We start from the raw sequence: 22,747 nt of genomic DNA, 5'->3' as shown, positions 1-22,747 counted from the left end.
CGTCCGTCTTGCACGCGAGCGAATGGTGGGGAAAAAAAAGGATCATGACTGAACTAATTTTCTGTTCAATCAATCAATAAATATTCATCAGGAGCAGTGGGTGGAGGTGCGTGTCTGAAAGCTGAGAAAGGGTTTTATATATTTTTAGTTAGTGCTGTTAAAAACAGATTTCATTCAGTCTGAGACCAACTGAATTCTCCTCGTAAGAGGAAAGGTTCTTTGAGCTGCAGTTTGTTGAACACAGTGACGGAAGCGTCCTGTCGTCACGTGTTATTATGTTTAAACAGCGCGTTCGGCTCCCTAATTAAACAGGTGCCTCTCTACGGTAATCTGACGCCAGTTAAACAGGTGTAATTGTCTAAATGAGCATCCTGGTGTTTCACCGTAAACTTTCATTCTTTTTGGTGTAAACACCACTTTCAGCTCGTCACAAACTGAACTCTGCCGTGACGAGCGAGAAAACACACGGAGGAAGCCAGGAAAGTAACTCCTTCATCACTTCAGCCGTTCACGAAGCGAATAATGTCTCTACCTTTGTCTTTTTGTTCGTTTGTTATCAAATGTCTCATGAAACACTGGTAGATAGATTAATGACAAAAGGACTGAGTGTACATTTACACCAAAATGGTGATAACTCCGTCACTTTCACACGTGTTGAGCTACGATAAGTTATGGTAGTAGCTGAGAGTCATTTACAACGCATCCTTTGAGCGCAACATCTCAAGAGGTTGCACATAATGGCTACATCCCCTCTTATTAAACACGCTGCGTCATTTTGCATCATTTTTAGACGCTTATTATATTTTCCATCCTTGTAGGTAAAAGTGACGTGAAGCCAGAAGGAATTCAATTCAATTCAATTCAATTCAATTCAATTCAAAGATTCTTTATTAATCCCAGAGGGAAATTAAGTGTGGTCGTAGCTCATCATCCTGGTTTCATTCAAGAGTTGTTATAGATGATAGCTGTGGACAGGAAGGACCTCCTGCAGCGAATCTGAAGAATCTGACCACAGATACCGATCCGTCCACCTGGATCCAGCTTGCTGTCAGATCCGGCGGGCCTCTGGGTCCTCCTGGGCAGCAGGGCTGCCTGAATCCTGGGCAGAATTCCTCCCAGAGCGATGGCCACTCCTCCCAGCAGTCTGCCGAGCTCCTCGTCGCCACGGACAGACAGCTGAAGGTGCCGGGGGATGATCCCGGTTCTCCCGTTGTCACGAGACAAGTTTCTCACCAGCTCCAGGATCTCGGCGGTCAGATACTCGAGCACCGCCAGGTTGACGGGAACTCGTCCACGGCGCCTCCTTTTCAATTCATTTGGGGCTGTAGCTGAGGTATTTGAGCTTTTGAGATGTTAATCAGCTGCTCCTGGTTGTTAAACGACACCTCGTTGCCATGGTTACGGATCATAACAAATGCCCAAAAGTAAAAAGGTTTCAGTAAAAATCCTTCCAGCTGCACAGCATCCGATACCAGAGGAAGCAATCATCTGAAAAAAGCAGTTTACATCCAGAAAAAATAGGAATTAAAGTTTTCAAAAGCAATAACTCAGAATGAAAGTAGCCGCTACTCCAACATGCACCCACCCCGAGCGGCGCAATTCTAGAACGAACAGGAGCATTACAGTGACTCAAGCCCCAGCGTTTGAACGCCATAGTTTTATCTGATTGATGGAGCCATCAGTGTTTGGAATCTCGCGTCTGAAAAGGTCTTAACGTGGAGCTGTTTGCGATCCAGTTGTGTGAACAGTCGTCAGCTTTAGTCCGCCGAGCGACTCGTCGTGCCCCTACATGCTTCCTCTTTGCTCTCCTCCTCGGCTTTTGTGGCGCTAACTTTTGTCAGCGTTGGTCCGTGTGTCACGGCCTCTTGTGTGTTTTTCAGGGACGGAGGATTCCTACACGGTGACCTGTGGAATGCCTCTGCCCTGCTTGGCTGGCGTACAAAAGAACAACAGCGGCTCGCATTGCTTAGGCAAGTACGAAAGCTCGCAGATTTACATCTGTCTTTCTGCTCTGTCACACAAAAGCGGTACCTCCGGAACAGCTAAGGCTCCGTGTTTGCTTTTCTTGTTGATGTATAAATAGATCCAAATGACAAGGTTTCTCCTTTTCTTTTTTCTGTCCGGCAGGTCCAGAAAAGCCCCGGGTCCCACGCATTAAGACCACAGCCACGTTTAGGTCTGGCACGGCCAAGTGCAATTTAAAACGAAGTCAGGAGAAAGTCCGGGAGAGCTCGACCCCGGCACACTCAGGTACAGAAGCTGCTGGAAAACCAACAACATCTTCAAACACGACTTAGATGACGCATAGACAAGGAGCTGAGTTATAGCTGTTTTTTCATTTCTGGTTAAAAAAGCACTTTGGGTTTTATAAGAGCTGCCAACATCTAAAGAAGATAAAGCAGACCTGAAAGCTGCTTCAAAGAAACCAAAAACCAAAGGCAAATGTGAAAGACATTTGTGGGGAAAGTGATGTGGTTTGGAGTGTTTTGAATGTCTCGGAGCAGCACTTTGTCTGCCACTGACAGGGGAGGATGTAATTAGCCATAGAAAAGCCTTTTTAGTTGGGTTTGACCCAGCCATCAATCAAACGGCTGCTTGATTGTAGGATGATTGCGCCTGTTAGCTCAGAAAAGCTAATTGTTTCAGACGTGTCTGTCAGCGAGATCTCATCCTGTTCAGCCTTCAACGCACAAATGTTTCAAAAACACAAAATGCTTCTTTGAAGAAAGTGCGGTATGAACACCGAGTGCTGAATGACAGCTGAAATTTGGTGAAGAAGCTGAAGCTGAGTTGGTAAAGTTAAAATGTTTAGGACAAAACTAACATTAGCATGAATTAAAAAATTAATGCTAAAATTAGCAACACGATGACTAAATGCTAAAAACAGCATTTCAGTAGTTAACGATCAAAATGGTAGCTACACCCTTAGCAAAAAGTAGTTTATGTAAATGTACTACAAGTATACTTATTTTACACTAAAAATGAGGAAGTGTACTTGAAGTTTACTTTTTATAAACTTTATTTGATAAAAAATAGTATAAAAATGTCCCAATTTAGTCCATACAAGTATTAAATCAGTATACTTCTAGTACACTACAAGTATGGTGTGTAGTATTTTTGATATACTTATACTTAATTTAAAGTATATTTGCAGAAATAAACTTCAAAATGTACTACTTTTTGTTAAGGGCATACAAAGACCAGCCGAACAGTAACTACTAAAATCAGCTAAACAGTAGCTAAATGCTAAAACCAGTAAAGCACCACTTAAAAGCTAGAACTAGCTAAACAGTAGCTAAAAGCTAAGACTGGCAAAACAGTTTCTAAAAATTAAAACTAGATAAACAGTAGCTAAGTTCAAACTAGCAAAACAATAGCTGTAATCTAAGGCTAACAAAATACTCGCTGAAAGTTAAGACTAGCAAAATAGTAGCTAAAAGCTAAGACTAGCAACATTAGCTAACAGCTAATAGTAAAACAGTATCTAAAAGTTCAAACTAGCAAATCAGTAGGTAAAATCTAAGATTAATAAAATAGTAGTTAAAAGCTAAGACTAACAAAACAGTTGCAAAAGCTAAGACTAGCAAACAGTAACTAAAAGCTAAGATTAACAAAACAGTAGCTAAAAGCTTAAAATGAAGCAAGCATGCTGAAGTAGACATCATAAAATCATTTTCCATTTTATTTCAGTTGTAAAACAGATTTAAACAAAAATGCATATTTACAAAAACTATAGAAGTTACAACAAAGAAAAGTTGTGGCTGTGATGTCCTGAACAAGCCAAACATTTGATTAAAGTAGCTAAAAGTAGCTAGAGCTACAGAATAAACTACAGTAACTCCTGACTCTGTAGTTTTGTTTCAGAGGCCTCGTCGGTTTGAGCTCGGCGTGGCGTTTGTTGTAAAAGTTTCCTTCAGCGTGTCCGTGATGTCTCTGCTTCTGTGGCGTGGTGTCTCCGATGTTCACAGAAAGCAGGTTTCTCTTCACGGAAAATGTCCAGTTCAGCTACGTGAGCCTGCGCTGCACCTCCTCGGCTGGACAGCGCGCGCGCGGCCGCCACAGCCGAAGAGCCGGCACGGAGGACGGCTTCTCCATCACAGCTGAGTTTGAGCTGGACGTGAACCTTGAGGAGGTAACAGGTTGGTCTCTCTGCGCTTCCTGCCTGCACGCTCGTCAACCTTTGCTTCTTGTTCTCCGTCCGGTCTGCCTTTCGCTGCTGTCTTTGTCACTAAACAAAGCAAAATGTTAAAGTATCTCCTGTTTTGACTTGGCTCTGGTGCCGGTGGGGCTCTAAGATGAAGGGCTTTCTGTTTTATTTCCTGAATTTACACATTTTTGGTGGTTATGGGTGGTTTTTTTTTCTCCTCTCTTTGTTTTTGTTGAGTTTGAGCATGAAATTCGAAACAGTTGTGGTATCGAGTGTTTCTCTCAGCAGAGACTTGTGACCTGAACTGTGTGCGTCGGCGTTCAGAGAAGAGGCTGAGGAAGACCATCAGGACCTTAAGGAAGTCCATCAACCGGGAGCAGTTCCACCTTCACTTTGCCGGGGCGGACTATGAGCTGTCCAAAAGCCTGGCTCAGCCTGCAGAGCTGCCGGGACACTGCCTGGTGGGTCAGGCGTTGGTGGGCAGGAAATGTGGTGAGTTTGATTCAGTCATGTGCTTTTTATCACCCCTGCCTCTGAAAGACATTTTATTTAAACTTGCAGAAAGGATCAGTTGATAATCCCTTTGAAGTGCTCAATTTAAGATGGCTGCCGCAGCCAACTGGCCCTGAAAGGCGTCGGTAACGCAGTAAATCTTACGTAGATTACCTTAAAATATAGTAGTAGCCGAGATATATCCCCAGCACATTTTTGGAGCGCTGATAGATTGTGTAAGATCTTCGTTTAAGTGTTTGCCATAAACTTTTCAAAGTCAATTCTGTCTTGTCTGTTAGCAAAATATCTCATGAACCAATGAACCAGAAACATTCACATACATCATAAAAGCCGATCGGTAAAAGTTCTCTATCTAAGGAAGCAGCAGATTGTGTCAAGATCTGTAATATAAGATGGAGCTAGGTTGTTGAGCACTTTGTAGGTTAGAAGTAAAAATTTGAATTCTCTTCTGATAATCAATGGGTATATATCAGCAATTGATTAACCTTTGGAGCTAATCCATATCAAGATGGCTGCTACAGCTAACGGACTTGAGTAAACACAAATATAGATAATTTTACCAATATTGAGCTAGAATTTGGCGTGGTAGTACCTGAGCATGATTCCTAACGAATACTTTAAGCACAACACCGCATTGGCTTTAACTGTTGAAGCCAACTTTGTTTGTCTGTTAGCAAAATATCTCAAGAACCATTGGATGGATTTCAGTGAAACTCGTAGCGTAATTACTGGTTACACCGTAGTCCGTCGTTTATCGCGGGGCAGCTGTACCCTGTAAACGCTCTACGAGAGCACAGCATGTCATGATTTCAGCTCCCTGCCTCCGCTGCTCTCAGCCACCTGCAAGCGCTCTTGGCCACGCCCACTTCTATGCTCTGCACAGTGATCAGCTGATCAGCTGCAGCAGGAAGTTTATCCTGCAGCCCAGTGCAGCAGGTGCTAAATTATTTAAAATAAATTATTTTAAATAAAAATCCCGTGCAGATCGTGCGGCTCATCCATCAATTATCCAGTTGTGTGTCATGTCCAGTCTTATTTTGAAAAACCGCAATGTCTACGATAAACGACCCGCGAAGAAGCGAGGGACCACTGTACTTCTATCAACTTTTGGAGTCGACGCAGTTTAAGATGGCCGCTACAGGTAATCAAGCTTCACATGCACAACAATGGTTGTACCTCAGTACATTTTACAAATACTGAGCTTAAATTTGATTTGGGAGTAGGCGACAGTCAACAAATCGTGCAATATTAACCGAACTATTGCAGTGTCACATAATGTTGCTATTTTCAAGGTTTTACCGAAGTGTCACGTTGTGGCACGAACGCGGCAGGTGATGTTCACTCCCTCGGGAAATGCTCGGCCTTTAGCTGTAAGGCAGCAGCGGCACAGAGCAATCACCGCCCGCACAATAGACCCACAGTCACGTCAGCCGGTGCGATCCGTTCGCAGCGTTAACGATCAGATCTGGTGCAGGTGTTTGCCAGATGAGCGCCATGTTTTGGTTGTGAGCCGCGCTGTAATGAGCGAGTCGGAGTGGAAACGTGGGAGAGAACAGAGAGCCTGTTGTTGGGGCTCCAAGCTGTGAGATCTTCCAGCATCTCGCTGGGATAAGAGCGTGGTCTCCTGGTTGCTGTTGCCTCTCGCTCCAGTTTTTATATCCAAGCTGCGACGGAGGAACGGTTGGTTGAACGTGACCACACACACACTGTCAGGGGAAGGAGCTGAAAGCTGGCCTGTGTTTTTCCTGGCCGACGCAGCTTTACGCCCCTGTTTTCTGGCCTCACGGTTGGGTTTGCTGGTGGACGAAACATCTCAGGAAAACGGTGCCTGCTTTCTAAATATTTATTCGGACTCTATGTGCTTTGTGTGATATATGAAGTGGCAGCTTTGAAGATGTTTTGGCCAGATCTTCTGCACCACATGTGAAGGCTGGAGGTGATGAAGTTTCTAGGCTCCGCTCCTTAATTTGCCTCCGGTGGTGTTTACTCTACTGTCTCAAACTATTTCTGGCATCATGATTAACACTTTATGTTTCGGCTGTTAAACTTTGCTACTTCTGTTTCCATCTTTTAGCGACGCATGCTCCCCCCGCTGTGCTTTCAGGTCAACATGAAGCGGTCTACTGGCCATGGCAGGGCTGTAGACATGTAATTTGGGAAAAGAGGAGGAGGTAGGGGATGTTCTGAGAGGCATTCTTCTGAACCTCCTGCTCTTTAAAAGGAGCTATATTTTTCCCCACCTCCCCCCACCTCCCACTCTGGCTTAGCGCAGAGTGCACTTTTAGTCCTTTTCAGTTTGCCCACTCCATTGAAAAGCCCGTTTGGGGCTCGTTCTCACTCCGAGAGAAACAACAACACCGTGAGTCTGGAGGAAACACGGCTTCAAATATTTATTTCCCCTTCTTTAGTTGTATCGTGATAATGTTGCTGCTGTGGTTTAAATTCATAAACGTTGTAGCTGCTTAAAATACAATTTTTTTTTACTTTAAGTTTGCACGTTTGAAATTAGATTATGCACAATCATCATCTTTTGTTTATATTACTGATCTTATTGTTCCATATTTTACTAACAGAGCACGTCGCTCTCAGACTGCAGGTTTACTCGTGGTTCCTAGAGTTTCCAAAAGCAGAATGGGAGGCAGATCTTCCAGTTCTCAGGCTCCTCTCTTGTGGAACCAACTTCCAGTTTCTGTCCGTGAGGCTGACACACTTTCCAGTTTAAGACTTTCCTTTTTGATAAATCCTATAGTTAGGCTTGTTATGCTGCTATAGACTTAGACTAGTAGAGGACAAATTGACCTCATTTCCTTAAATGAATTGTTAAAACTGAATAGTTTTCATTTGATACTATTTCTATCTTAACATGTGATTCTTGACCTGCCATTGTGTATCTGTTCCTATCAAACCCAGCCGGTGGAAGCAGATGGTCCTCTTGTCCTGGTCCTGGTTCTGCTAAAGGTTTCTTCCTCATGAGGGAGTTTTTCTTTCCACTGTCGCCTTCATGCTTGTTCAAGATGAGAGTTCTGTGATGGAGTTAAACTCAAAGCTGCTCCTCAGATAAATAATGTTCAATTATTATTTTATAGATGAACGTTTCTGTTAAATTATTATTTTATATATGAATGTTTCTGTTAAATTATTATTTTTATAGATGAATGTTTCTGTTAAATTATTATTTTTATATATGAATGTTTCTGTTCAGTCCCTGAGACGATTCTGTCGTGACTTGGAGCTTTAGAAATAAACTGAATTGAATTTTTTAACATAGAAGATGTTTAGGAAGTTGCTGGTGATCCAAGCTGCCAGTTTGGGTGCCCCCCCCCCCCCCCCACACACACTCACACACACACACCCCCACACACACATCCTCCTCCTCCTTCCTCCCAGCTGGGGCCACTTTGCATGACCCCCAGCCACTAAAGTGCTAAAGAGAATTGACTTCAGCCACACCATGGGAATCAATTAGCGTCAGCTGTTTGTGCCTCCGCTGGATGAGCGCGGGCCGTGATTGGGCCGAGCAGAATGGGGGGTTCAGAAACTCACCCCTTTTATTGGGTTCAGCCCCTCACCGCTGCGATACGGGAGCGTTCTCCTATGTCATCAAGCTGGCAAAACCCGGGGCGTTGAATAGAGGTGAAAGGTCTTTTAAAGCTCTTTGAGGCCATCAATTCGAGGACTCCATAGAAGTTTTGTTTGCATTTGAAAGGCTTCAAGGTTTTTTTTCCTCTCTCCCTCTTTCACTCTCACTCTCTCCTCTTCCCTCTCTGTTTCCCTCCGTCAAATAAAAGCTGTTAGGGGACAATGCGCTGATGGCTCCCCGCGGGCCCTCACAACAAACAATGGCCTGAAAAAATGAACTGCTCTTGACAGAATTACACTTTCCCCCATTTAGATGAAAATCTAACAGTTTGCTGAGCCACGTATAATAGAGCTACCTTCAAGCTGTGGCGCTTTCAGAGCTGCTGGTGCTTCGGTCGCACGCACGTGCACACACACACACACACACACAGCTTAAAGGCTGCAGCGGAGCCACGTTTCGCACCAAAGGATTAAACTGATTTATTCTCGCTTCACATCAACTTGTGTGTTTAAGTGCAGACTCAGTAATTCTCAGATTAATTACAGGTGTCGCTCTGAAGACGTGGACTCAAAGCAAACTGAGTTCTGGTCCCTGTAATCAGGAGTTTGCTTTTTCGTAAGATAAGAGGGACAGACCCCCTTTGATTTTCCTGTTTGCTTTAAAAAAGGTGTGTGGGGGGGGGAGGGGGCGTCCTAAAGATGCTTTAAAGGGTTTGGTTGGTATAAGTTGCAATTAATAATTTTTTAACTGCCTTTTATTTCACAGCAGCTTTGAAATCTGTAATATTACACAGGACAGATTAAAGGGGTAGTTTATATCTTTTGAAGTGGGGTTCTGTGAAAAGTATGCAAACAATAAGTATCTTACCTGTTGTAGATACATTTTTGAATAACGTCACTTTGGACAGTTTCGTTCTGACGTGAGGTGAAACTCTTGAAACCGTCTCAGCTTGGCTTCGTGGTCGGCCTCATCGTTTCATGTACGCACCACGCCCTTCTCGATTGAACAGCGGAGGCAGCTGAAGTCGAAGTTATTTTAACGGACTTGTCGTACGGTGTAACTGCTGAGCACGTTGTGGTAAGAACCGTTTGATTATGTGCAGCCGTGGGGCAAACTGCTGAGTGCGTTCAGTCACGCCTGCTGCGTCTCTTTTTGAATTATTTTTAATTTATACTTGAATGTTTCCTGACACTGTTGCGTCTGCTTAATTACGTTAATTACAAGTTCAGACACAACAGCCTGACTTGGGTGTCGTACGTGTTATTTGGAGTGTAGGTGTGTCAGCATGCGTCTGTCTGAGCGTCAGGTTTGTTTCAGGTCGATTCCACGTTGCGTTCGAATCACATTTTTAAACTGCCCTTACTGCCGTTCCTTCGTCTGCTAGTGAGCTGCAGCGCTGGGACATACTATGATGGACATCACGGACGCTGCGTGCTGTGTCCAGCTGGAACGTATCAGGACGAGGAGGGACAGATGTCCTGTGAGGTCTGTCCAACACCTGAAGGAAGAGACGTGTCCAAGGTGGTCGGTGCTAGAAACTTGTCGCAGTGTGGGGGTAAGAATCGGTTTCCAACAAACAAAAACGATTCCATAAACTATTTAGTTGATAAATGTTAATACTGGAAAAGAACACGTACTGCAGCATAACTTAAAATGTTCTTTGTATTTGCTTTTTAAAAGAAACTCATTGATGTGATGTGTCTGTAAAACCTTCTTCTCTTCTCAGGTCAAGCATCTTTCCTGTCACGTTAAATATTGGTAGATACGGCTAGGCCTGTCACAATAACAAACGTTGCCGGGCGATTAATTGTCTCGGAAATTATTGCGATAAACGATAATATTGTTTGAAATTTGACAATAATTAGTCATTATTGCCAAATTTAAGTTAATTTGTTTTGTGTGTAGTATCTTTTTTGGACCACTGGATGGCAGTACAAGACTGTTTAAACTGAAGGATGGATAGTGAGGGAGCGAGCAGCGTGTGTCTTTAACAAAAATGGGAGGGAGGCCCCTTGACGTGACATGGGCTGTCTCTCTGTCCTTATTTTCGGTTCTCAAAATGTCGGACGCTCTGTGTGGTTTGAGTTCTTTAGCATTTTTCACACGAAGCTTTTAATAAAAAACCAGTAAACAAGTTCTCAGCTTCTTTTTGCAGAGAAAAACAACTTTTTACACAAAGGCACGGGTTTCAACCGTGAATTTTGAAGCTTCGACAAGACGGAGGTTTTTTTCCCCCCCGAGGTCGGCCTGTTAGCTTTTAGCTCGTAGCTTAGCTTCTCAGCTTAGCTGCTTTTAATGATCCAAAATGCGATCTTGGACGGTTAAAATGGATTTTAAAGAGAAATGGAGGGGTCAGTGAAGAACACCAGAGTTGAGCTTCTTGTCATCCAGTGTCTTCAGTAGAAAGAGACACGAAGAAACGATGAAGCCGAAAAATGAAAACGAGGACGATAATTTTCATTTATCATGCGATTAACTGATTTATTGTTTATCGCGACAGGCCTAGATACCAGTAGTTAGGATTTCTTCATCCTTAAGTCAAAGTCTTCACAGTCGTTCACGTTGTAAATCAAAATCAGTCTTAATATTTGTTTTCCCGAGTCAGATACTTTCTGGTTTTCCAAGTTTTTCCACTTATGTCAAGCTGGTTTATGGAGCCCAGCGAGTGCCAGGAATAAAATAAATATAAATTTGGGAAATTAATTCCCCCAGTTTTATAAACCGTGCATTTTCTGAGGTTTTTTTTTTTTTTTTTTTGTTGGAGAACAAGCATTAGATCATTATTTGTGTTCACTGAAGTTAGAAATCTTTCTCTCAGTCTATATGTTGGTGGAGATTCTCGGTCATCCAGGACACGGCAAGAGTTTAAAAACAACAAAACTGGACTTTTCTGTTAGTTGAAAACATTTCGCTTCCCATCCAGGGAGTGTTTTCAATTCAAAATGTGGAGCGTGCCAAGTTCCAAGCTTTAAACTGGTTGCTCTCAGGACAAATAACTTCAAAACAAATCATTGTTAAACCATGAACTCACAATAGAACAGTAGTAAATACCATACAGCCTGATTTAAATCCAAACAAGTCAAACTCCGAGTCCATGCGGAGCGACTGTGAGACCAGAGCTTAACAACCTATGTGTAATTTAATATTTGTAATTTAATATTTGTGATTTAATATTTGTGATTTAATATTTGTGATTTAATATTTGTGATTTAATATTTGTAATTTAATATTTGTAATTTAATATTTGTAATTTAATATTTGTGATTTAATATTTGTAATTTAATATTTGTGATTTAATATTTGTGATTTAATATTTGTAATTTAATATTTGTGATTTAATATTTGTGATTTAATATTTGTAATTTAATATTTGTAATTTAATATTTGTAATTTAATATTTGTGATTTAATATTTGTAATTTAAAATTTGTAATTTAATATTTGTAATCTAATATTTGTAATTTAATATTTGTGATTTAATATTTGCGATTTAATATTTGCGATTTAATATTTGCGATTTAATATTTGCGATTTAATATTTGTGATTTAATATTTGTAATTTAATATTTGTGATTTAATATTTGTAATTTAATATTTGCGATTTAATATTTGTAATTTAATATTTGCGATTTAATATTTGTAATTTAATATTTGTAATTTAATATTTGTAATTTAATATTTGTAATTTAATATTTGTAATTTAAAATTTGTAATTTAATATTTGTAATCTAATATTTGTGCTTTAATATTTGTAATTTAATATTTGTAATCTAATATTTGTGATTTAATATTTGTAATTTAATATTTGTAATTTAATATTTGCTATTTAATATTTGCGATTTAATATTTGCGATTTAATATTTGCAATTTAATATTTGTAATTTAATATTTGTAATTTAATATTTGTGATTTAATAGCTGGGGTGGCATTAACAGGATTAATAAATCTGATGTGTGATTTTCAAGACACAACAGTCAATACTAATATTGTTATTGACTATTATAACTGAATGCTGCAATTTGTACGCAGTGTCTAAATCCTCCTCTTACAGCCGGTGTTGTGCTGACGTTCGTTTCCTCCTTTAGATAAGGAGTGGGCACCCATTTTTCACGAGACTATATACAGAACTGGGACGTTTCAAAGGGCGAGACCAACAGGTTAAACTCTATTCTGCCAAAACTATGTTTATTTACTAATTTGCAATAAATATGATTTTCAATAGATGTTAAGAGTAAATGGGCAATACAAACCTACACTATTATTTCTGAGAACTTAAACTTTATATATTAAATATAAATCAACCAACAACATATGTGGTAAAAATGTGCACTTTTTGCAGCATTTCAAATATTAGCATTAGCACATGTTTTCATGAAGGTAGCTGAACACACACAAAGGATGCTGACCCGAACACCCGCTTGCCTTCAAAATAAAAGCACAGCACAAGTTTGTTTCAAACTAAAAGCAGATATTGTGGATTAGCATGCAGAATGATTTATATTTAATTTCTGATTTATTTACTTGACCTTTCGCTCATGTATGCTTTAAATCCACCCCTCGCAACACACTGAAAACACAAGATAATGATTTGCTACAACCTTAGTTTGTATTTACCTGACCCTTACTGGGCTCCACAACTACCACCCCCTGCCAGTAGTTTCATATTTACAGTGAGGGTCCCATCCCCAGTTTATCTTGAAGAAGCAAAGTGAAGTAACTTAACAACATTTTAATCAATTTTTCAATCAAAATGAAAATAATAGTTAAAGCTAAGTTTGTTTTTCAGTCTCACTTTACTTCATCCAGTGTGATTTATTTCCTCGTCGCAGTACAAATAAACAACGTGCAGATAAAACTGATAAAGTCCGAGCGGGAACAGAAAAGGTGTTTTGTGAATCAGAGACCCACAGGAAGCGCTGGTGCTGTGATTAGGATCTCTCCTCGGCAGATGTTGTGTTTTGTGTAAACCCAAGGAAGCTTGAACTCAGGCGATAAAGTTGAATGTGAGCTCAGGGTGCGAACAAACACTTTCAGGCTTTTTTAAAAGTCTAGAACAAAAAAGGCTGAAGGAGCTGCTATGAGCGTCATGTGGCTGAAACCCAGATCCCATCAGAGAGACAGACTAAACAAGGAGAGCAGCTGACGCCCACTTTGACTTAGTCACTCAGGATGTACACTGAGTGAGAGGAGCCAATGAAATATGGCATTCCTTTAGCATTTATTTCACCTTCTACCATAGTGCTTATCTAAATGGAATCGTCATATTTTACAATGCAACTTGGACAGAGATGCTGATGTTTTAACGGTCTGTATAACCACAAACATTTTTCTGTGTGCCTCAGGTCAATGTCCCCCTGGCCAGTACTCCCATGACGGCTTTGTCCCCTGCCGTCCCTGTCCACTGGGAACCTACCAGCCGGAGGTGGGGCGCACTTCCTGCTTCCCGTGCGGAGGGAACCTGGTGACTAAACGCAGCAGCGCTGTCACTTTTCAGGAGTGTGAGACCAAAGGTGTGAGACTTGTTGCCCATTACCTCCCGTCTGGTTTATTTTTAACACTAACGGACGGCTCTGAGGGAATACGTTAGAGCACGGTTTATGAAAAGTTGTCAAACTTATTAAATGAAGTGAAACATCTGTGGTTGCTGAGATTTTAACTCCCCCCACCACCAGCAGCTTGTGGCTACAAATCTCCTTTTGGTGTTGACAGGAACTCTGCTGCCCCCTGCAGCTCCTGCAGGGTCTTTACTGACGTGAACGTCAATGAGTTGAATTCAAATGGCATCAGAAGCCATTTTAAACCAGCTGAGTTTACAGTGAGTATTCTAAGGATTGCACCAATGGTCCTATGTTTCTGCTGTTTGCTCCTGCAGTGCAGTGTTCTCCCGGTCATTACTACAACACCAGCACACACCGCTGCATCCGCTGCCCCATGGGCACGTTCCAAGGCGAGTTCGGTCAGAACTACTGCGTTGGCTGTCCTGGAAATACCACCACCGACTTTGATGGCTCCACCAGCATCATGCAGTGCAAAAGTAGGTCCGGTTACGTGGCGCTCAGTAAACCTCACCATTTAAGAGTTAACGAGATATTCAACACGCCTGTGTGGCTTTACAGACCGACAGTGTGGTGGAGAGCTGGGAGAGTTTACCGGCTACATCGAGTCCCCAAACTATCCCGGGAACTATCCAGCCAACGTTGAGTGCACTTGGACCATAAACCCACCGGCCAAACGTCGAATCCTTATTGTCGTGCCTGAAATCTACCTGCCCATGGAGGACGAATGTGGAGACTACTTAGTAATGAGAAAAAGCTGTGAGTTTTAACCGTTAAACTAAAACACCATCACCAAGGAGGGAGCGATTGTAAACTGGTCCTGCTTAGCTTTGGGAAAATGTTGAATCCACCGGAACGTCGTTTTGATTTCACACAGACGACATTTCTAGCATCAGCGCTGCACATAATTTAAGACAGACTTTCTTTGCGCTCACGTCTTTTCCTCACAGCTCTGCCCAATTCCGTGACGACCTACGAGACGTGTCAGACGTACGAGCGCCCCATCGCGTTCACCTCCCGCTCCAAGAGGCTGTGGATTCAATTCAAGTCCAACGAGGGGAACAGTGGGAAAGGCTTCCAGGTTCCATACGTCACATATGACGGTACAAGAAATAAACATTTCCATCCATTTTCTTTACCCACTTCTTCCTTTTCAGGTCCCAGGGGTCACTGGTGCCCATATCCACCAGTCACTGTGTGGGGGGGGACACCTGGACAGGTCTCCAGTCCATCACAGGGACACATAGAGACAAACGAGACAAACAACCACGCTCACTCACACCTAGGGACAATTTAGAGTTACCAATCAGTCTAACATGCATGTTTTTGGTCTGTGGGAGGAAACTGGAGAAAACCCACGCATGCACAGAGAGAACATGCAAGCTCCACCCAGAAAGGGCTCCGGGCTGGGATTTGACACATTCCAAGATATTTGTTTATATAGATGAATAAATTATGCAACATTAGTAGGTGTTTCCTCAGGTTTGAACGTTTTAATGTTGAATTTACACGATTGTCTGTTGTTGTCTGGACCTCATCTGCGTTCTTTGTTTAAATCAGGTCTCTCTTGTAAATGAGTCCTCGAGGCTCGATGAGACTAACCTGCAGAAATAAAGGTCGAATAAATAAAAAATTTGTGTGTAAATGTTACGCTGTCAAAGACCGAAGACGTTAAAGACTTGGCTGAACATTGATAAACATTTAAAGAGCATAATGACGACACAAATAAGTTAAAATAAGATTATTCTACATTTTCTTCCACATTTATGACCATTATTATCTTTTGTAACATTTATAGTAAAAACATGCAAGAATTAATTACTGTTTTAAAATATTGATTTCTGAATCAGAATCAGAATAAGCTTTATTATCATTGTACCGGGATACAGTGAGATTATGTTCGTACAGTCGTCTGAAAGATGGGCGGAGTGCACGTTGCTGCTGCTACAAGAGCGCGGCCGCTTATTCTTTATCAGAATACGTTTTAGGTAGAAAAAGGGAAAAGGCCATGAAGATAGATAGTGGTATTACAAAAAAGATCTCTTCACATCTTGTATTATCAGGACACGATTTGAGACATCAAAAAACTTGGCCATAGTCCTGATAAGATGTTGTTGTTCAGCCGGCAGTTCTGATAAGCCTGCACAGAAGTTCTTGATTGGGGGGGGCGATAGACAAAGCTTTATCCTTAGTTTACCCATGTCCCAGGATAAATTTGGTAGTCAGCTCGCATCCGAGGCCAAAGGGGGGAGTCAGATTCAGATAAGCCACACTTGTTGATTTTCTTCAGGCAGACTGTTTTCTCGTCAGCCTTGAGTCCTGATGGAACTTGTAAGAAACAAAATGGCCAGATTTGTGGGCATTCCACTGAGCGATGCGATGTGCCTTCTTCAAGGTCGATCCCAACATGCAGGCGAGTCCAAGAAGCCGCAGATGTCCTGCGATTCTCACAAATTGCTTCCATCTTATGGTTTAGCTCGTTAATCAGCTGATTTTGAGTCCTTATAGCACGAACCAAACCTTCACACAGACTTGGCAGTTTTGTCGTGGCCAAAACTGCTGCCGCCGTCTTCTTCAAAAGTCGATAACATAGGTACCTGCCAATGCCAAAAAGCAGAAACCCTGCTATCATGATTCCAATGATATAAACATCTTCGGCTCCTCCTGAGACAGAACTGAAAGGCACATGAGCTGCCAAACTCCCCACGGATCCCTGATGTATCCTGCAGCGTTATTCTCAGCGGGGCATGAGGGCTCTCCAGGACCCTGTCGTTTTGTTGAAAAGTTTTTGTCGAGTTAGTTGAAAGTCCAGCTCACCAGATCCATAAAAGTATTTTTTCATTCGAAAGACGTGTAACAGGAGCTTCAAACACACACAGAGAACAAAAGCAGGAAGAAGAGGAGATCATCTAAGCACCCATAACTTTGTGTTTTGTCCCCAACTATTCTGACTGATAATATTTTATTTGATTACATGACAGCCTAATGTTTGTATAAATGTCTGCAAACTGTCACACTGGACTCCGTTAGTTTTAAACGCATCCCAATGTTTAGATTTGCCTCCAGATTTTGAAGAGAATCTTTAACCAAATAATACTGAGGATTTGAGATGTTCAAATGTTGTCTGGTTGTAAAAACTGTCATTTATAATGATTGATGATGATGATGATGTGTTGCTTTGTCCTGAAAGGTCTGAGAATCTCCACAAACATCGAGATGCAACATTAATTATAGTCTAAATATAATCTACTTACAAAAATATTCACCTGAAACCTCATGATTGTTTATTGACTATAATTTAATTCTTTATTTTTTACTAATTGACTGCATTTATAAAATTGTCATGTAGCGTCTCCTGGATATAGGAGACAGTTTTACTGCCTACATATTTTACTAACAGATGGTTTCATTGTGACTAAGGATCTTTGTGTGGGTTTTATTTGTTTCAGAGGATTACCAGGAGCTGATTGAAGACATAGTGAGAGATGGGAGGTTGTATGCGTCAGAGAACCATCAGGAAATTCTCAAGGTATGGACGCCTCGTTGCTGTCGTTTTAAACGTCAACACGGAGCAGACATGATTCTGATTTATTTATTCCTTCATGAAGTGCATATGAAGTCCAGCAGGTGTATGGAATCATATTAATATAAAAACAATTTTATATAAAATACACTTTAAAAGATCTAGTGCTTGGATTATTTTACTTTTTCTCTTCCAGACACAAAACTTTAAAAGGTATCCAGGAGGCTTGTAGTGTTTTTTTAATTTTATTTTATTGGAGATGTGTAGAAAAACAAACTTGCTCTCGTTCGTCATCAGATTTTTTATGTTTAAATCTTCACTTTTGGTTTTCTCCTCAGGATAAGAAGCTCATGAAGGCGCTGTTTGACGTGTTGGCTCACCCACAGAACTTCTTCAACTACACGCCACAAGAATCTAAAGAAATGTTTCCCAAATCCTTCATCCGCTTCCTGAGGTCCAAAGTTTTGAGATTCTTTCGCCCTTAAATAAAAAAATCTGGAGTTTTCATATCAAACTGAAGTAAAATACTGGTGTCGGTATCAGCGGAGGAGTGTTTTGTTGTTAGATGAATTCACTCAGACTGAGAGCGAGATGTTTGGGCCATTGAAGCAAGCGGACTTTTAACTCGAGCTTTGAAAGAGTCCTGAAGACGAACTGAAAACACTGACCTGCATCGGCATCCTTAAAGGGAACCAGGACTTCTTCAGATGGCTTTCTAATGACTTCATGCCATTTTTGTAGATTTTAAAATCGGAATTGAAACCCCAAAAGTGCACATCTGCATCGGAATGCCGCTTACTCGTGCACACGCTGACGTCGCGGGACTTTTTGCTGACAGGACCATGATGGAAAAACAAACATGGAAGCTGAACAGATACATGTTGAATGTCAATGAAAATGTATATTTATATATATATAGAATGTGCATCTAGTTTTAATACGGTAGGCTACAGTCCCAGGTAGGGATGAATAATTGACAGGAATTCTGCTAAACGCCAGGAACAAATGGGAACACTAGCACTGCTAAAGAGGTAGTTCCACCGCAGAGAAATTATTCTGCTGATTATTTTGTATATGATGTAAAAAGTTGTAGGTGAAATGCTAATGTATAGCAGTATAGCAGAAAAAGCTGAAAATGACTACTTTTTTATGCATTCGTATAATAATGGGAGCTTCAACACATCGATGCCGGTTTGTATCATTGGAAACACTAAGATGACCCAAACTCACATCTTGTTGCGGTACAGAAAAAAGACTTTTGAAAAACCTGTAAAATACGACTGAGCATTTCTTCCTTTACCTGTTGCATTAATGTATATTTTTAAGGTTTTGTACATCTAATATGATGTAAATAAAGACTGAAAACATATTTACTGTTTCCATAGCCATGACTCACTTTTTTATGAACAAGAATTTTATTCTTTTATGCTCTTTAAGACTGGATTGTGGTAAGAAATACAATGCAAGCAAAATAAATTAATTTTCGAATGAAATGGTATTTTAGTAGCAGCATCAAAGGCCTAACAGTTGAAAGCTTGTTGCACGGTTGACGGTCACCTGGACTGAGGATAAAGTACCTCTGGGGTGTGTGTCCGGTCTTGTTTTCCTTCAAACAGGACTTGCAGGTGCTGTCCAGTTTCCTTTAGGTCTGAAACATCTTTTGTCCTCCACAATTCCTCATTTTCAAACACAAACAGCACAAAATTCTGACATGGTCAGGTACAAGGACTGGGTGATAAAAAAAGGAGTTAAAACGCTGCCAAAGTTCAAATATTATATCAGAGGCCTGAAGAACTATTGATCAAGACCATTTCAAAAGATTAGAAGAAAGTCTGGCTCCTTAGAAGTAAAGTATAAGGGATGATTAAAACTTTTACACAGAAGTGTACATAGTTTGATGTCCTCCACATAACGTCACTAGAGACAATAAGTATTTCAAATTAAATTAACAGAGTCAAAATAATTAATTTCAAAAATTTGTATTTCTTGGTTTTGGGTGTTTGATTTATCCTCCCTGTCACCAACGGATTTGCAAAGTTAGTCGAAAACATTAAAAATAATCGACTAATTCATTTTTTTAAACGCATTGTAAATAAAAATACACAAAAAACAGCACGTTGAACAACATTCAGATATTTCCCGCCTCGGTTGACCTCCTTCCTGTTCTTTCTGATCACGTGACTGAATGCGGAAGCGGAACTCCAAATCCGGGTAGAAACTACAAGTCAGCTGCCTGGCGAGCTGTTTGTAGCTTGGACTTAGCTCGATGGCTAACTTCGTCATTTATTAGGGTTCGCTTGTCGTCGCTGGGTGAATTCAGGAAACATTTTATCTGTCCTGCCGTAAAGATGAAGTGTCTGTTTTCTGTCGGGGGACTCAGTTTTTTCTGTTTTGTGCTGCTCAGCCCGGTTTCTGCGAAGGTAAAGCTAACGTTAGCCTGTTAGCTGGTCGTAAACAGAAAAGGTTATGTAGTCTTAATGAAGTGGAAGATCATCTGAATAATTCTGTTTCAGTCACAAGTGTCTAAACCAACTGTTCACTTCAGAGGTTCAGTAATGTTCAACTAATAATCTACTGTTAACTTTTTAGTTTTCTACATCGCCTACAACCCAGCTGTTTTTTTGTTACATTAAAAAAAAAAACATTTAGTTTTCACTTGTTGTCAATTTGCATGCATCCTTTGTTTGTTGTTGTCTTTGTTGTCATCAATCTGTTAAAATCAGTGAGTTCCCGAGGCTCAATGGGATTAACCTGTAGAAGTAAAGGTTGAATGAATGAAAACTAGATCTACTAATAATAACTAATGTTGCCCCCTCGTGGAGTTTATAAACAAGTGTGTGATACTTTTGCTATTATCAAATGTTTCTGTTTTCAGAGGACACAAATTAAACGTTTTAAAAGCTAGCAATTTACGTCAAAATCATATAAATGCATTAAAAGTATTATTTAAACCAGTAAAATCAATAGAGCATGAACTCAGTTTTATTCTATTGTTTGTTGTTGTGGCTTTAATTAACAGTTTCTAAAAAGTATTACTAGAACGTTTTATCCATAAAAGATGTATAACGTCAATAAATTTAAAGACGGCAACCAAATGTATTATTTTAATGGTGGGAGAGAATAATCAGCCAAAAGTCGTTGAACACATGCTCTTGTTTTTTTTTAAACTAATTTATTTTTTCACAGAATTCAGAAGATATCCGCTGTAAATGCATCTGTCCACCATACAGAGATGTCGATGGGCAGATCTACAAACAAAATGTGTCTCTCAAAGACTGGTATGATCGCTACATTAACTTGATCCAGACACGTCATCTTACTGCTTTCACGTTAAAAGATCATTGATGGTGTTTTCTTGCCAGCAACTGCCTCCACGTGGTCGAACCAATGCCGGTGGATGGGAAAGATGTTGAGGCCTACTGTTTGCGCTGCGAGTGTAAATATGAAGAGAGGAGCTCGGGGACCATTAAGGTAGATCCATGTTGAAACATCAGCTGTTTTTCATTTAGAGCTCCATCGAGGGATTAATACAGAATAATCTATTAGATAATTCTTCGTGTCTTGTATTAGTTTGTATAACGAGGGGAAAACGTGATCAAGCTTCATCTTAATTTATCACAGTCATATTTATAATTTATTAAAACACAGCCACAACATGACACGTACTGTTCCATATCTTTAGGTTACCATCATAATGTACCTGTCCATTTTGGGCCTGCTGCTGCTCTACATGGTTTATCTGACTCTACTGGAACCCATGTTGAAAAGACGGCTGTTTGGACACTCGCAGCTTATCCAGAGCGAAGACGAAGTTGGGGTATGTGTCGTTCTGAAGACTGACGTCACCTGTTCAGCAAAGATTTTACCCTGAGCTCTTCTAACATTCTTAATATGTAACCTTTTTGTGGCACAAAATATCACGAGAGTCTGGTAAAATGGAACGATGTCATGAGGCCGCTGTAACTTAACAGCAGTAAATCAAGACTGCAGCAGCATTAACGCTACAGAAAATGATGTGAAGTGTAATGTTTACTGCATCTTTAGCACAGAGAGCCTTTATTCTTCAGATTTTGATACACGTTACATGAACAACGTCTTTTTTTTTTACTCAAAGTTCTTGACAGAACAGTAATAAATCTGTGAGTTAAAACGATGAGCATTAAATGCAGCAAAAACTAAATTTAAGGATCACGACTTATAAAATGAAGCGGGGATCGTGTGTGTGGAGTCACAGGCGTAGATGTCTGGGGCTGAAGATGGTGGTCCGTGTCCACATCAGGTACTGATCCTCCAGTTCCAGCAGAAGAATTGAGACCAGATTTCAGGAAGAGGAGGCAATTTATTCCTTTCAAAAGAGTAGAGCTTTGGCTTTTTGAGGTCGGTTAATTGGACAGTTTATGGAACAGATCTGATATGAGAGTACAGACCAGTCGGACTTTTCTTGGTCTAACCGACTGTAACTGGGAAAAACAGGTTTGCAGCCACTAATAACACCCTTTAGAAAGTATTAAAAAGCTTGAGTCGTTTCTGAACTCGCATGTATGCAGCATGCCAGATTGTGCTGAACTTGAGAAGCAGATTTGTATCAAAACGTGCGTCTGTGTTTTAACTTGACTCAACTTTTCTCGTGTTTTCTTGTTTGGTTTAGGACCAGCAGCCTTTTGCCAACGCTCACAATGTTCTGTCCCGTTCACAGTCCCGACCCAACATGCTGAACAAGGTGGAGCACGCTCAGCAGCGCTGGAGGAGGCAGGTCCAGGAGCAGAGGAAGTCTGTGTTTGACCGCCATGTTGTCCTCAGCTAAAAGGCTCTCGGTCCTGGGTGCAGGATGGAAGGAAAGAAAACAGGAAAAAGCCTCACTGTGACAAAGTCTTGAGTTTAAACTGTTTTCTCTGGTTTTTTGTTTTTTTTAATGTTCAACAATTTTTCGATGACGAGATGAAGCCGTTACTGAGAGCTCCTATATTGTCTGCAGGCAGCAAAAGAAACTAGAGAATTTGTTTCTGCACAGACGCTCTAATGAACTTGAAAGAAAAGCTCAACACTCTTCAGCTAATAAATTCACGCCGATCAGTTGAAACCAGTCCAGTCATTAACGCTACACTGGTTTTCAGAAACAAATGTCCATCGGTGCTGGTTTGGATCAAAAACAGTATTTTCACTCCAAAACACAAACACTATAAAAACTACAGAAAATGTGTGAAATATCAGAGTCGTGCAGCTTTTTATAAGTGCATGTCCTTTAATAGCTCTTTTTATATCCTCCTGTCCTGCCAGGATGTTTACTGTATGATGTCATCGTCGTTTAATACTAATATCTGGTTGATTCATTGAGCTTAACTGCAGAAAATGAAGTTTTGTGATCGATAACTGCTGTTACTGATTTTGACCCTTTTTGAAGTCGTCCTCTGTAACTGCCTAACTTCTCTA

The 22,747-nt window shown here is 40.7% G+C and overlaps 2 protein-coding genes across 2 annotated transcripts in view; both read left to right on the top strand.

Moving 5' to 3' along the window:
• scube2 (signal peptide, CUB domain, EGF-like 2) overlaps positions 1 to 18,377 on the top strand; it is a 31,659-nt gene extending 13,282 nt beyond the window's left edge. Inside the window, exons 13-23 of the mRNA XM_037695591.1 lie at positions 1,881 to 1,970; positions 2,128 to 2,250; positions 3,969 to 4,139; positions 4,436 to 4,639; positions 9,625 to 9,795; positions 13,582 to 13,749; positions 14,112 to 14,273; positions 14,356 to 14,553; positions 14,745 to 14,897; positions 17,244 to 17,323; positions 17,656 to 18,377. Coding sequence (XP_037551519.1) covers positions 1,881 to 1,970; positions 2,128 to 2,250; positions 3,969 to 4,139; positions 4,436 to 4,639; positions 9,625 to 9,795; positions 13,582 to 13,749; positions 14,112 to 14,273; positions 14,356 to 14,553; positions 14,745 to 14,897; positions 17,244 to 17,323; positions 17,656 to 17,802 — 1,667 coding nt within the window. The 3' untranslated portion in view covers positions 17,803 to 18,377. The remainder of the gene's footprint in view (positions 1 to 1,880; positions 1,971 to 2,127; positions 2,251 to 3,968; positions 4,140 to 4,435; positions 4,640 to 9,624; positions 9,796 to 13,581; positions 13,750 to 14,111; positions 14,274 to 14,355; positions 14,554 to 14,744; positions 14,898 to 17,243; positions 17,324 to 17,655) is intronic.
• A 1,227-nt stretch (positions 18,378 to 19,604) lies between these two features.
• tmem9b (TMEM9 domain family, member B) lies at positions 19,605 to 22,535 on the top strand. Its single transcript, XM_037695589.1, has 5 exons — positions 19,605 to 19,737; positions 20,504 to 20,595; positions 20,680 to 20,788; positions 21,000 to 21,134; positions 22,014 to 22,535. Exons 1-5 carry the CDS (start codon positions 19,666 to 19,668, stop codon positions 22,119 to 22,121), a joined length of 516 nt encoding a protein of 171 aa, XP_037551517.1. The 5' UTR covers positions 19,605 to 19,665; the 3' UTR covers positions 22,122 to 22,535.
• The last annotated feature ends 212 nt before the right edge of the window (positions 22,536 to 22,747 follow it).

Source organism: Nematolebias whitei, chromosome 2, assembly GCF_014905685.2.
Source record: "Nematolebias whitei isolate Nwh7 chromosome 2, NemWhi1, whole genome shotgun sequence".
Lineage (NCBI taxonomy): Eukaryota > Metazoa > Chordata > Actinopteri > Cyprinodontiformes > Rivulidae > Nematolebias > Nematolebias whitei.
The sequence above is the reverse complement of the archived record's forward strand: the minus strand, read 5'-3'. Positions and strand labels throughout refer to the sequence as shown.